The sequence below is a fragment of the Aptenodytes forsteri genome, unplaced genomic scaffold, assembly GCF_000699145.1.
Source record: "Aptenodytes forsteri isolate BGI_AS27 unplaced genomic scaffold, ASM69914v1 Scaffold166, whole genome shotgun sequence".
NCBI classification, from domain to species: Eukaryota; Metazoa; Chordata; class Aves; order Sphenisciformes; family Spheniscidae; genus Aptenodytes; species Aptenodytes forsteri.
The window spans coordinates 4,968,613-4,984,281 of record NW_008796110.1 but is presented as its reverse complement, the minus strand read 5'-3'; the positions used below and the strand labels follow the sequence as shown (position 1 = coordinate 4,984,281).

Genomic DNA, 15,669 nt, shown 5'->3' with positions numbered 1-15,669 from the left:
GGTCCAGAGGAGGGCCACAAAAATGATCAGAGGGATGGAACACCTCTCCTCTGAAGAAAGGCTGAGAGAGTTGGGGTTGTTCAGCCTAGAGAAGAGGCGGCTTTGGGGGGACCTTATTGCAGCTTAAAGGGGGTTTATAAAAAAGATAGTGGCAAACTTTTTAGCTTTAAACTAAAGGGGGCAAGATTTAGACTAGATATAAGGAAGAAATGTTTTACGCTGAGGGTGGTGAAACACTGGCACAGGTTGCCCAGAGAGGCGGTGGATGCCCCATCCCTGGAAACATTCAACGTCAGGTTGGATGGGGCTTTGAGCAACCTGTTCTAGTTGAAGATGTCCCTGCTTATTGCAGGGGGGTTGGACTAGATGACCTTTAGAGGTCCCTTCCAACCCAAACTATTCTATGATTCTAGGAGCTATCTAAGTACTAAATTACCTAGGCTACCTAGGCTTCTTGCACAGCAAATTGAAGAGAGGCTATTGCCAAAAATTATTCTCAGTACTGTAGTAAGCCCTGCCCTAAAGTGTTCCTGATAAAATCTCCCTCTTAAAACAGCTGGACAGCTGAGGGCATCTTGAGTGTTAAAAGCTGGATGTTGTAAATACCCCACAGTGTTACATTTAGCACTATTTAAAACCTTGTGAAAATAAATGTTTGTGTTTCTAAAACTGACAGAGCTAGTTGTTGAATTACAGTGAATTCCCTTTGTAAGGTTCCTATAAATGCAGCCATAGACAAGAATCCACCTCTGTTATAAAATTTGAAGCTAGAAAAAAAAAAGCAATGCATTCAAAAGAGAAGTTCAACACAAATAGAAGTGATGCAGTAAGAATTAGAGCTGATCATCAATTTCTTTAGGAAGTTTCAGATGAGATTATTATGGTGGAATTTCATCAGAATAAGTAAAAGAACTGTATTTCAGCTACATTGGTTTTGTCCTAGACAATGTAAAAATTACTAAAATCAAAGTTTCACATTCAATGGCTAACAGGGAAAACCTCACAGCAAAGAAGATAAGAGGTCTTTTCCAACCTCAATGATTCTATGATTCTATACTGCAGGAGAACTTAATCCTTTCTTTTTTTGCTAGATATTCCATGAAAGGGGAGAGTTAGGAAGAGCTTTGCAGTGGATAGCAAGGGGCAGTTATCACTCCCTTTCTGTTGTACGTGGCAGAAAATGCAGTTCGCAGACTAAAGGAAAATGCAGTTCTTCCGTATTTACAGTTTTCCTGATGTCATCACATCATTTTGTTGTCCTTCATGGGAATTCAATCCCCAGAGCACAGCCCTTAAAATCCTGTGGCTGACATGAGCTTTTAATGATTCCTTGATAGGAAATGTGAGGAGTCACTAGATTACTCAGGCTACAGGCTCTGATATAAATCAGGCAGAAGCACTGAAAAGAAATCTGATCACTTCAACAGATTTGTAAACACCTCCCGTTTCAGGAGTATTTTCTGTAAGCTGAAGTCTAAGCATGGAAGCCACAATATCTGGTTCCTGTCTTGGTAACAGATTTATTGTCTTCTCTTTGGTAAATGATGTAAATTCAGGCCATCTGAAGGAGTCTCAGCTAGAAAGATGTAAGCTATTACTTTCCACCTCACAAAAGCTTTCTAAGACGCAATAAATTCATACTTGCAAAGCAATTTGAAATCTTCACGTGGAAAGTACAACCGTCATATTATATGTGTTGTAGCACATTGATATATTAAGATAGTCTTATGAACTCTTATACTTTTTAATATTTATTAAATGGTGCTGCTGCACCATAATTATTACTTCAATCACTGAAAGAGAAAATGAATATGCATGCTAAAAAGGAAAAGCATAACTAATGTATGTAAAGTGTTTGTTCACTAAATCTAATGAATCTCCCTGTATAAAGAGCATACTGAAAGGTACCCCAGTTAAAAAATTTGTGACTGAAATAACTTACTTATAGGACTCCATGTTGCACCCTGCAAAAGCATCTCTAAAGCATCTTGAGCTCCTAAGGCTAAACAGTAGCGCTAAGAGAGACCTTTAATATATTTATGAACATAACCCAGTGCACATGTCCCAACCCATGACTATTCCGCGGTGCAGCTAAAGCTCTTCCCCCAGCCTTCAGCCCATCATGCTGGTGTTGCATATGAAGAGCTCTACCTTGAAAATAACCTATTTTCTGCCTGCCCAAGGGGATTTTTAATTGCCATCCCTGAGGACTCAACCCTAACCACATCGTTGGCCTGGATGTGCCACCAAGGAGCCCGTGTGAGCCTGGAGGGTCGGAGCTGTCAACCGTTTCCCGCACTGGTCGGCTCCTGGGGACCCCCGGCCAGCCCGGTGCATTGCGTTCTCAGGTGGCTCACGGCAGCACGCCAAGCTGCCCGGGGCTCGTCAGTCATGGTGCTCAGTGAAAGAGCCCTGACCAGACATTTACCCCCAGTTCAGACTCTGGGGACCCGCTCAGGGTGACGGAGCATGGGGCTGCACGTGCCCTTTCAGTGCTAACAGGAGGAAGGGGAAGATAGGAATTCACCTGTGCAGAAGCACTGTGCGGGTGATCCGGGCACTTCACTACTTACCACTAGAATAAGGTGCATTAACTGCATAGCTGGAATGGCTGTGTGCACTGAGGAAGGTGACAAACCAATGTGTTATTCTAAAATGGCCAATATATCACAAAATCAGGCAGCAACCTCTCATGTGAGCTTTTGACTCAGTGATGCACACATGCACAACATTATCTTATTTTCTTTCAGAACAATTAAAAGATAATAAATACATGACATATAACATAAGCCAGATTCTAGCCATGTTTGCTGTTAGCTGTCATGAATTTCTTGGCTCGCTGTTGAGAAGATCTGTGAGTTTGAGGCTGTGAGTGCAAGGAAGCGTGGTGTTGAGTCATTCCTCACAGTCAGTTAATTATTAAACATGCCAGAGAGACCTGGCGGCTGCAGTGACCAGGCTGCTTTCCTCTGTAAGTGTTCAGGGATTCTCAATCATTTCATGCTGACATTTAATGCCACAGAAACTGGGGGGAGGGGGGAAATGCTCCCTCTATTTTCTGAAAATATGAACTGAGTAATTATCAGATATGAAAATCCCTATTAATATATCAAAGTCAGTTTTTCAGGTTCTTCACTGTGTCTCCTTCTGTGCTTCAGCAGGCATTCAACTCCAGATGCTGCTCAGCATTTGGCTTTCAGAATCAGAAACCAATGCATGAAGGTAAACCCAGACTACCTCTTACACATGTAAGCAGCCACAAAGATTACAGAACCAGGATGCCATCCTAGAAATCCCATAAACACTTCTGTTTTCCATATTATTGGTTGAGAGTGTCTTTTCTTCACACTTTCTCCTCATGTTGGCTTTTAACTGTTGTACAAAAGTCAGTGGATGCAAAGTGTCCTTCACTCATGAGCCACCTTCTACTCTGGAATGAAAGTCACCTTCACAAGCAATGAAGCTCACCTGAGAAATCTCAAACCTCTCTCAGCAATTTGATGCCTGCAGTCTCTGAAAAATCAGGTTATGGACAGATTATGACCAATGATGACAAGTATTAAGTCTGATTATACCAATAGACATGAAGAGGTAAAAAGGCTTTTAAAAGGCCTGGCAAGCATTCAGGAACTTAGCTGGGAGACATCAGAAAAAACACTATCACATTCTGCTACTCTAAAAACCCAGAAGGCTCTGAGAAACCAGCTCACGGCAGTTGCAATATTGTGTTTTTCTGAACCATTTCTTCCCCTTTAAAGAGATTTTCACTGCAGGAGCTGCTGAGATGGATGCCCGTGTTCCTGATCCACAAGGCATAAGGAGTGGCACAGTTGCAGCAATGCAAAAAAAAGGAGGCATTTACATGCTGATCTGTCTAATCCCTTCTCCAAAATCATTGTTCTTATTAGCTGATGCATGCAAACAAATAAAAACTTCTGTCATTTGCATTTTAAATAGGAAGGCACTTATGATTTGCTCCACCTGGAGGACAGATGTAATGCAGCCTTTCAGTGGTTATGATATTGATATTCATAAGCAGCTGATTCCAATTAGCAGTTTTAGATAAACAGAATAATGGATATGAGTACAAGTGACACTCTTCCTTTTGTCTGTTTACACAGAAAGCCAGACTTGCTCGAATTCGTGCAGCAAAGAGTGGGAGTGCCAATGCCTACATGCAGAGCAAACGAAATGGCTTACTGAGTAACCAGCTGCAGCAGGTAATGTTTTTATATCCTCCACCTCCAGAGAAACAGCTTAATGACAGCCCAGCAGTAGCTTATTCTATTTATCACCAGGGCAAGTCAGCTTGGGTCTTTAGGTAATGTTATCTTTAGAAGTAGATTAAGGAAGTATAAATTGGACAATTACTATTGTTAAAGGAAGCTATTGAGAGTCGATGACAGGGTATTAAAAGATGAGGGAAATGGCCAGATAGAAATGCTGGATTCAAATGTAACCCACATTTTTAGAGTTAGATCCCGTAGAAGGCCTCATTAATAAAGTACAGTGTTTGCATCTTATGAGGTAGGTTGGATTTAACGCATTTGGCTTTAGACAGGTATAACATGGGTGACAAAACCAGGCTTCATCATCAGTGAGGGAAAGAGGTAGCTCTGGGGTACCATTTGCCCAGAGGGGTGTTGCAGTGTGAAAAGCATGCCCTGGAAGCACCTACTTTGCTCTAAGGAGAGTCTTGGTGATTACCCCAAATGCATTGAAATCTAATGTTACCTGAAGCAAACCTCCCCCTTACCCCTGCTGAGGAAGCCAGGACCAGCAGTGGGAGCCATGGGCAGCAGCTGGGACCAGGGTCCACAGCAACCCGCGCTGCCGGAGACAGCCCCTTGGCTGCTCGGAGCTGTAGCCAGCTGAGAAAGACTGAAGAGACAGTGTTTGTTAATCCCTGCCATTTTCTGGCATTTAGGCAATTCCCTGAGGGATACAGGAAGGCTTTCATTCCTCTATGCCCTTTCTGTTCAATACGTGTTAAAAAGCCGAACGCTTTAACCTATAGCCAGAAGAGGAGGAAGGGGACGTCCATCCGTCCGGTCTGGCACAAAAGACGAGGAGTCAGAGCCCCCGCTTCCTCTCCTGCTTGAAAGAACTCAAATCTTTGAACTAAAGAGACACCAAATAGCTTAATTGCCATGCAGATTTCAAATATCCCAAAGTTGAATTGTAATCTTTCCTATTACCCCACTTCCTCCCCTATTTAGTTTTCTGCTTTCTAGTGAATAATTAATGAAAGCAATTAATAAACAGTGGATGTTTTCTACTTAATTCTTCACTCTGTGTCAGTAACATCTGCTATATGCTTTCCAAACTCAGCAGATTGGGATCACTGACATGAATTTTTGTGTAAGAGCAATACCACAAATTATTTAGTGCTGTGAAATGATCACAGGAGGACAACTATGTTTAGTTTCCTTCAAATGAGGCACATTCCCAGGAAAAAAAATATTTTACTGTCACTTAAATTTATGAAAATTTTAAGTATGCATTGATTCAACATTCAAAGCTTACATGTTGATTGCACTTGTAAATTGTACTATTCCATCTATGCATAAAAGACCTAAGATGGAAACATTTAAAAGGAGGTGCAAGGGAAGGAAAGAAAATATTTTGATTAAGAAACAAACAAGCAAAAGAGAACTCAGGTCCAAAATTATTTGGGTTATACTGTGTACATGAAGCATTGCTACTGTGTACAATCCAGATTAGTTCTGATCAAATATTTGGATAAGAGCCCTCTTGTTCACAAATGAGAATAATACAGAGTTCTATGTATTAACAGTCCTCCAGTGAAGAAGAACAGGCCTTTGTTAGCAAATCTGGCTCTTCCTTTGAAACGCAGCACCACCACCTGCTTCACTGCCTGGAAAAAACTACGGTAAGAAAAGAGAACTCTGTTTTCCTGTGAATTCCAACACCAGCCTAGTTTTGAATGTTTTCAGTATTTCTTCTAATTAATAAGCCTTTATATGAAAGCAGTTAACTGGGAAGAAAAGCCGTTTTATCTTATTTTAAGGCGTTATACCCACTGCATATAAATAACAGAGAGGTCCTGGATGAGAGCCTCATCTAGGGTGAAAGATACTGGCATCAGTGAGATGACATCAGTATAGCTAAGCTGTATATGTGACCTTCAGTATGGTTTTCATACACTCCATAATGTTATCATTTGCACTTTTCTGCGGTACAGTTCATAAAACACAATTTGTAATCCTTACACATTCAATACTCAGTGCAGTCAAAGCAAGTTTTTGCCTGAGCAAATGCTGGGCTTTTGTACGGGGAGAGCTGCTGAGTGTTTCCTCGGACGTGAACACGATTCTCACCGAAGTGGCTGTAAAAGAGGATCCCCAAGCATCCTATTTTGAAACTTCAGGCGCTTAATCCAGATGCAGGTGCAGAGCTTCAAAGTTTTTTGGCTTCAGTTTACACACTGAGATCCCTGTAGAAATCACTGACGTAATTCATAACAGCCCAGATATGCTCATCTATATTTGAAACTCCCTATAAATCAAAAGGTCTCCTTATTATGTGCTCTCTATATTTTTCCCTGTTCAATACCTGAATAATTATACAGCCATAAAGGATAGTAAACTACAGCAGAGTTATGATTCGGTAATAACTAAGTGCCATGTTTACTAATAGTATATTTCTGGACAGATAACATCACAGCAATAACCTTAATCATCCCTAAATTTACATTGTTTCCTCTTTTATCATTTCCTAAGGAAACTAAGAACATAAATATTAGTTACATTGAATTTAATCTTGTAGAGTTGGGGAATTTCACATAGGGCATGCTAAAATTATCTCCTTGTATTTTTATATTTTTGCGGGGGTTATATTGTCATGTAGAATTTACCTTATATTTTAGGTAAGTTGGTCAACATTCATTAAACTACCATTTACAAATTTACCTCTAGTTTTATAAGTTCCAGTTGCATGTAAAAAATTATATGATTTCTTTTTAAGTTTTGTGTACATAGAGGAGATTTATGCTATTTTGTCTTATCTTTATAGTCTAATTTTAGATTTTCATTAAAAGACCCAGTAATGCTTCTGCTATATTTGATGGAGATCAACATGAAAGTCTTTCTGCTCTTTCTCAAAAAAAAAAGATATTAAAAAGTTTTCCCACAACAGACATTGCTCAATTAAAATATGATGTATGTATATGTATAATTTAATGTTCTCCTTTCGACAGCATTTCTTTGTAAATAGAATGGCCCAGTTGTTACATCACTTAGATAGCAATATATCATCCCACAAGTACTTATGGCTTCTCCATTCTTACTTTTGGAGTATTCATTTTTATATAATGTGCTGTAGGACAAAATGTCTTGCTTCCTATTCAGAGTATAATATGGTTTCTTTGACAATATTCAGGCTGGGTCCTTTTGGAACATTTTTGAGACATTTTGTACTAGAACCTGATAATAGTGATCTGCCTTAAAAATCGTTCCACAGTTGAACATTACAAATATATTTAAAAACCCTAGTAGTTGCCACAGGTCTTGTCAAACTCTCATAGAAATCATGGAAAAAAATTTCTATTCATTTGGTGGGAGTTGCATTCGGCTCCCAAAGTTTCACATTTCCTCTAATCATAATGGTGGAATATGTAACCCTATTCTTTTTTTCTTTTTTTAAACAGAGCTTTTTTTAAAAAAAGAATAAGTCTATAAAGCAAGTATTATCTTGTTTCCTAAATTTGCATAGAATCTACTTTCTTTTTTCCTTGTTTGTTGGGACCTGCTACTGGCACTGATGTTCATATGACACACGAACACAAAAATGTATGCAGGGGTCCCAACTTATATTCTGCAACTGCCTGGTCAGATCATGCGTTCCTAAAATTTTAGTGGGAACTTGGAATTTTGGGCCCTCAGCTTGTGGAATCTGGCAAGTTGCTGGTTCATGGTATAACAGCAAGAATGAGGTACCTTCTTAGCCTCGCCTCATCCTTTGAAATGTCATTTGGTATAAGCATCAGTCCAGATGATACTAAGCAAAGGCATATTTTCTCTTTTCCAGCACTTTAAAGTCAATAGGATAAGAGCTCTTCCACGCTAAAAAATGCAGCGTGGGCAATGTTATGGGATTCTGTGAAAATTACATTAATAATGAAAATAATTGCACTGAAAGTTATAGTTTACAGGTTACTTTTAGCTGATTTAAGAACAGTTAATTAATAAGTATAATCAAATGTATTAACTTGAGCCATTATATCATTTCAAAATGTTTCCAGTCTATATTAAAAGTTCACTCAATAACCCTCTTTAATGGACCCTACAAATTGAATTGAGTTGAACTGAATTGAGTTGGTTGCTCCATAAAAGTTTTAGAAAGCACAAAATTACTTTTAATTGGAAAACTAGCAGAGTTCTTGGCAAACATACTGCAAGCCACTCAACGTAATCTAAAGATGGCGATCAGATAATTTTTCTTTCTGAATTTTATGTCAACTGTGTGATCACATTCAAAATCTTGATTGTGGCTGACATACTCCTTATAGAAGTCAATTTTTAAGCAAGTTCTTTCTTTCCATATCACTTGAAATTGGCATTCTTCAACACTACTCATTTCCACACAAACTTATGTCTGAGTGAAGAAGAACAGAAGAAATGGAAATAAAAATAATATGCCTATAAAGGTATTTCCATTTGTTGCAAACACTTGGCTGCAGTTGTTACTCTATTTACTTTGCTCACATATTTTACATTAGCACCGTACTGTAATTCTCCTGGAAAACATCAGCACCTTTCCAATTAGCGGATCGCTCTTTAGGGGAAAAAAAATAATGTTTCTCATTCTAATACACAAAGACACAGCAGGCTAACAAACTTTAAGTAAACGAGACTGAGTAGAGTGTAAAACAACCCAGAAAATGCTCCCTAAACCACTCTCAGGATACACAGACTGATTCCAGCAGTAACTGGAAAGATTTTTTTCTAAAAGGAGGCGTTCTCAAACTGCGCATGAACATATCTTACTCTCTGCTTAGTTTGGGCTGATGCTTTAAAATGACTGTAAAAATTCCACCCACCCACCTCCCCCATAAGCAACATCACTTTCACACTCTTTCACACATGAAGATAATGTGGAAATCACAGCTATGTGTGAAACGCTCCTTAATCACCTACTGAGTCAACACAAACCAGCCGTTTGCTTGAATTTGGATTCAGCTCTATGACAACCCTATAAGACTACTGGCTATGCTTGGATTAAGCATAGATTGCATGAATAAAGACTACTTCATTTAACTAAATGCTCAGTCTTCTAAACTGCTTTCAATACATCCATCTACGGTAATTAGGAACTTTTTGGATGCTTTTAAATATCTGTCTCATCTCCTCTAATCAAAACTTCTATTTAATTGAATCTTTTTCTTTTACAGAGATGCGTACCTTGAAACACACTGTTTCAGAACCTGATTTCTAACATGTAATTCAACAGGAAGCTTTATAAACTCATCTGGAAAATATTTATGATTTTTATTTTATTATAGTTCAATACAATAAATCTTATTTATTTCCAAATGACATTTAGAGCATTTACATAAGCACCACTTGCATTTTTATTAATAAACATAATCCCCTATTTTGTGGCACTTCATAGATTATACAGATATTTATAATGCAAACTACATTACAATCATGTGCTATTTTACAAAATAACTTGGATAATTTGGATTAACTTTTTCTTATTTAGAGCTCCGAGCATTTTGTTCCAGCGTTTACATTTGCGTTGGTATTCAGCCCAGGCTAATATGGGCTAAACACCATAATCAAGAATAAGCTGTCTGACTTTCCCAGTTTATTCAGTTGTGTCAATTTAAGCTTTTAAACAATCGTGATTAATATGTTCACTTTAATTATCTTTCTGGGTGTGCTTTGTCCCTTTGTTGGATTCCTCTGGGCTAGAATCATGAGTTTGTGGATGAGCAAGTCTATGAAGAGAGCTGTATGGAGGTTTCCACAGTCAACAGACCCCCCAGCCACAGCCCTTCTCTCTCGTCTCAACAAGGTGTTACCGGCACTTGCTGCTCACGAAGACATAAAAAGACTTACCGCATCCCAAACACCACCATCACTGGCAGCCGTCCAGGCAGCGTACAAGAGCTCAGCACCATCCAGATCAGATGTGTGGAGAGGACGCCTCTGTCTAACAGGTACTTCACATGCATCAGCACACCGAGAGCTGAAGCCCCTTTCTTCGTTAGAGGAGAGATGTAGAGGTGTTGTGGCCTCTGCAGGTAGGCTGTGAGGCTAAAGATGAAAGCCAAATAGTCATCCAAAAATGGACACTAGTACTGAAACGTCCTGCACTTAGTTTGCTCCAAGCTTAATCCAAGATAACAGAATAGTCTCTCTACATCCATTTCTGCCCTCTCATGCCCTCCCCACAAACTACTGTGTACTATTTGCAGCGAACAGCATCCAGCCACCCCAAATTAAATAGAGCACCAAATATTATATGCCACGGACAAACACATAACAAGAAAAATTTAGCATAGAAAAATGTGCAATTCAGATAGACGAGACAAGCAAGTGGGAAGAGAAAGAACGGTCTGTCCCTGCTGTTTCTACTGGTTTGGTTCAGAAACATAGGACAAATGGGACTTCCTCGCATTTCCACAGAGCAGAGAAATAAAACTGAATCCCAGAGTCCTAAGTGTAATAGTCAAAAGAAAGACTCTTCTAAATAAATAAAAAAATGAAATGGATAAGAAAAATTTATTTCCTAGTTTGAGGAGTTATTACAGAAGTGAGGCAGTGCAGTTTAAGAGTCTGTAATTTACTGAACATCTCTCCACCCTCACAAGTAAACCATTTGGCTTTCAGGTATATCCAAACACCACCTCTGAAAACACAGCAAAGGTCTCAGGAGACTCAGAAGTGTTTTCTACTGAACTCAAACATGCTGCCATTTAAAAAAGAAGCTTTTTCAGCACTAGTTGCTATAGAGATTGTCTTGTTAAGTTACATTTTGAGTAGCTTGCTTTGTATACTTACTAGGTTTGGATTTCACTTCCATGAACAATCCAGCAGCTTGTAGCTACTGAAGTTTTTCTGCTGTTGCGCAATGAGACCTCCCAGCCAGCACAGAGCTCCAATCTCTCTTAGCTTTTCAGGAAATATTCTGCCTGGATCCATCCTTTCTCTGCTAGAGGACTTTCCTGCACCATACTTCCAGTCACAGAGCATGTAAAAACATAAAGCACCAGCTTTGTGCTAAAAAAACAAGCTAAAAACACAAGCACAAAACGTCAGACTCACCTCAAAACGGTCTGAGTTTTACAAGTTTCTTATGATCTGAGGTAGTGCAGCAACTCCATGAACATGTTAACCTTTATTAGTGCATATATCACTGTGTCTTACTCTTGAAGATACATAATATACAAAATGTTCTTAAATAAGCATGGCATGGAGGAATTGGTAAGAGATTGGGGCTACTCCTTAGTTTCCACTTTCCTGCATAGCAAGTCATTTGGCTATGCAAAGTTTGCTCCCCAGGGAGCAGCTCAAATGCTTCCCCTGCTCAGAAACACTTAGGTGATGAGCCCAGAAACTTTTAGAAGTGCTGAAACAGTGGGAAGGGAGGAAGGGGGCCCGTCCCCCCGGGTGGCCGTGCACCACCCGCTGCCAGGGTGCAGGGTGGTGGAGTGGTGCCGCTTTGCACCTCTGAGCTCTCTAACGGGGCAGGATGGAGACGGCCGGCTGAGGGAGTAGAATCGGGCACACAAGAGCTTTGCAGTAACGTGGACTTTCTTCATGGATTTTTGTTTCTTCCTCCAGCCGTTCCAGCTTAAATGCCAAAGTGGAAGAGTGCGTTAAACTAAACTGTGAGCAGCCTTACGTCACTACAGCAATAATTAGCATCCCGACACCTCCAGTCACCACACCCGAAGGAGATGATAGGCCAGAGTCTCCCGAGTATTCGGGAGGAAACATTGTCAGAGTATCTGCTTTATAAAATAAGGAATTATTTATAAATTAGCATAAAGACCACTTGCAAGCTGAGCTCGAGCAGTGAGAAATGAGTCGCGAGGAATGAGAGAGCTGACAAAGACAACGCCCCTTGACGCGTGCGCCAGTGGCCGCAGACCAAGAGGTTCAGGAGAAACAAAACACTTTGTGGGTTTCGGTGTCGTAGCGTGTGAACCAAAAGGAGTTTCTCACTCCTTGTCTGAACTGACGCGCGGCGGAATCTTCTGTGACCATCCTGACTTACTATATGAGCACAATGAAATGTCCCCATTGATGCTTCTTCTTATCATGAGAGCTCTTTTTAGAAAAAAAAAAAATGCAAAACAAAAAATAGAAACAAACCTGTGTTCCTGCTGAATGCAAAACAACGAGAAACATTTTGATAACGTGTCTTTTTTTTTTCCTGTTAATAAACCACAAACTTGTTGAGAAACTATCAAAAAATGAAAGAAAAAAACGCTCATATGAAATATGTTTGTACTGACTGAAAGAACTACAACCATAATGCATGCTGAAATTATTTGGAGCTGTGATCTCAGTTTACTTTTGTTGTTTTTCAGATTAGGCATGATAAAATATTACTGTAGAAAGGGGCATTTCCGTGCACTTACAAGCTGATTGATGTTCCATGGTAGTTGTACAAATAACTTCCCTTTGAAAAATGCAGTATTTCTTATTCAAACACTCATTAGTGAACTAAAGGTGTTCAGTTAGTTCAATATTTACTATTGTTTTATCTTGCTTCCTAGGTACTGTTACAACTGCAATAAGTCATTGTACACCTGTTGTATCAGGAATCAGGATTTCTTTTTTTTAAGGTATTTTACACAACTTCATCCACACTATAAACTTCTAATGGCAAGCATTTAAATAATCTTACAGCCAAGCTGTGCACCACGAATGCGCTATTCAGTCACTGATCTTTTTGTCCACTGTCCTCTATTTCTATGACAGTTTGTTGTCCACTCCAACATTACCGTACTATTTGGGAATTCAAGGCTACTGATGAATCAACACAGTCCTTTCTTCCGTAGACATCTTGTCTACTTCTGTATTTTCAGAACAAACCTCTCGTCCCGGTGTACTCTTGCAGGATCAATCCTATTTGAATTAAAATTACAACAAAGGTGTTTTTGGGATCAGCTAACATTTCTCTCCAAACCTTCCTTGTTGACATTCTGCAGCATCCAGAGTATTGGCTACGCTGGAAGACACTGAAAGATATCAGTAAAAAAGACGGCTAAATTCTTTTTGTAATTATCTGTAAACGTGCATCCTAAAATTCGTTTGAGAATTTATATTGTGTGAAGAAATTTCATTACCTAAGAACACTGACAGAATAATGGATTGGGTCCCAAAGCTATAAAAATATAATTTATTTCAATTGGAATTTACCCACATGGGCAGGCCTAAAAGCTAATAGGAAGGTTCCACTAGTTAAGGCTTTTTGGCTTAATTTTTAAAAGACATTGATGTTACCAGAAACCTTTCTGATAAAAATGTGTCCTTTTTCTTCACGAGAGTGCATTAGGACATGTATCATAATGCTTCCTATATACATGACATACCACACATCATATACATCAAATATACATGGAATATGTGCATATCAATACATACATATATATACATCAAAAACACTGGATCAGAAATAATTGCATGTCTGCAAAATAAAATATGCATATAAATCAAAAGGCTCAGTGCATTAGATGCCATTACAATAAATGATTAACACAGTTATTTAATAGTTTGAGTAGTGTATGTTTCAGTACAGTGTTTGCTAGCATTCTACTGACCTGAAAATTTACATTAAGAGAAAATACCCATAAAAACTGAAACTTGCTGATGATACACTTTTTACTGCACACAAATACTGGTCTTTCTCTCTACCTATCAACAGAGGTTGAAGAGTAGATGATGGACTATCATGCTACAGTATATACACCAAAATACAACAATATCACATATTAAAATTAAATTGCAGTTAAAAGGGACTACATAATGTCACGCATTACTCTCTTATCTTATCATTTACTTATTTGGAAGCTTGGTTAATTTGCGATTAACTTCCCACTTTTTCTGCAAATCAGAGTAACTTACTAATTGTAAACTGAGCTTCTACATTTCTTTCAAACCTTAACAGAGAGCAGAAGCACAGGCTTCTGTCCTCTGACCCAGAGGAGCGCTCCTTCTGAGGAACTCTGCCAAGGTCGATTACCTGATGTTGCTCTCCTCTCTTTCACCCTGTTGGAAAATTGCAGTAGATCTGCTGAAGCTGGTGGGTTACCTAAGTTTTAATGGGGTTTAAAAGAGAGGCAGAATGGACCCAGAGTTTTTACTTGCATCCTACTTCTACCCATAGTTACTCATACAAACAACGGCTTGGTCCCCACCTTTTGGCAAACAGTTATTGATATAAAAACTGCCTTGATATTAGCAATCTGCAACAACAACTTCTTTATGCCACATGGTACTTTTTGACTAGTTGCATCAGGTAAATAATGCAAAAAGGCAGTTACTAAGCCCACTTTGGGACAGACTACGTACAACCCAGGAAACCTACTGACTCCATCAGGTCATGTGTCTTTTAAAATCTCTTTATTCTCCTTTTCGTATGGACTAAAAAGAACACACTACAGCAATACACCTGCATAACAGTTACACCCCTAAAGCAACTTGTACTTTCATTTTTAAAATGCAGCTTAAGGAATAATTTAGTATGACTCTGCAGAATTCCAGTCCTGTCTCTTATTTCCATGTGTCACAGGCAAAATCATTAATTTTTTCAGAATTTGGGAAATACACATTCTTTTGGTGTTTTAGGTGATTTAAATGCTGTTTTGGTAGTGAATGACTGTTGATGACTGTGTAAAATGCATCTGTACTGTACATGAAGTGTAATTATTTCTGTGTATCATACAAAGAAACCGAGGTTGTTGTTTTGACAATTTTGTTTGACAGTCATATCGTATTTCAGAAGGCAGCATAATACATGCATTATGCTGAATAAATAGACATTTGAGGAATATTTAAATAAAACATCTGCATGCTTGAATGGGTCAACCTGGTTTTGCAATAACTTATTCATAGAACTTTTTTTCTTTTTCCCAATGAGAGTGAAGGAACACTAAATTTCAGGGCAACAAATGTCCCCAACGCTAATTCCAGGCAAGCCGTGAGTGCATCTAAACCATACCAGAGCCACCAAGACCAGGATGCTGCAGCTCCGTAACACAGAGCCGCCCTCCTCCTGTGTGAGTGGCTGTCACCTTTCCCATCCCAGTTTGCAGCAGCAGACAAAACCGGGGCATTAAATTATTTCCAGCAACATGAACTCCACCTTTCTGTCTGTACTTTTAAAAAAGTATCCGCTATGTTTTCAATATGTCCAGACACTGACCGCTCTGCTGAACCTCCCAGGCTACAGAGCCACCCCAAACCTGATATCAAATTATTTTGATAAAGTATCAGTGCACAGATGAGATCAAACTCCTTTTGTAGTGTAACAGCAGGTAACAACACACTGTGTATCACTTACAAAGGGTAACTGGCGGTGCAGGTGATGCACTTACAAAGGGTAACTGGCGGTGCAGGTGATTGTGATCTGTCAGCTGCGTATATCGTAGCACTGGCATGCATGACGGCCACCTCTGCCAGGACCTCA

The 15,669-nt window shown here is 39.3% G+C and overlaps 1 protein-coding gene across 1 annotated transcript in view; it reads left to right on the top strand.

The window, feature by feature from the left end:
• The window catches only part of KCND2 (potassium voltage-gated channel subfamily D member 2), a 293,947-nt gene extending 281,636 nt beyond the window's left edge, over positions 1–12,311 (top strand). The window contains exons 3-6 of the mRNA XM_009286811.2: positions 4,122–4,220; positions 5,798–5,893; positions 9,939–10,186; positions 11,814–12,311. Coding sequence (XP_009285086.1) covers positions 4,122–4,220; positions 5,798–5,893; positions 9,939–10,186; positions 11,814–11,991 — 621 coding nt within the window. The 3' untranslated portion in view covers positions 11,992–12,311. The remainder of the gene's footprint in view (positions 1–4,121; positions 4,221–5,797; positions 5,894–9,938; positions 10,187–11,813) is intronic.
• The last annotated feature ends 3,358 nt before the right edge of the window (positions 12,312–15,669 follow it).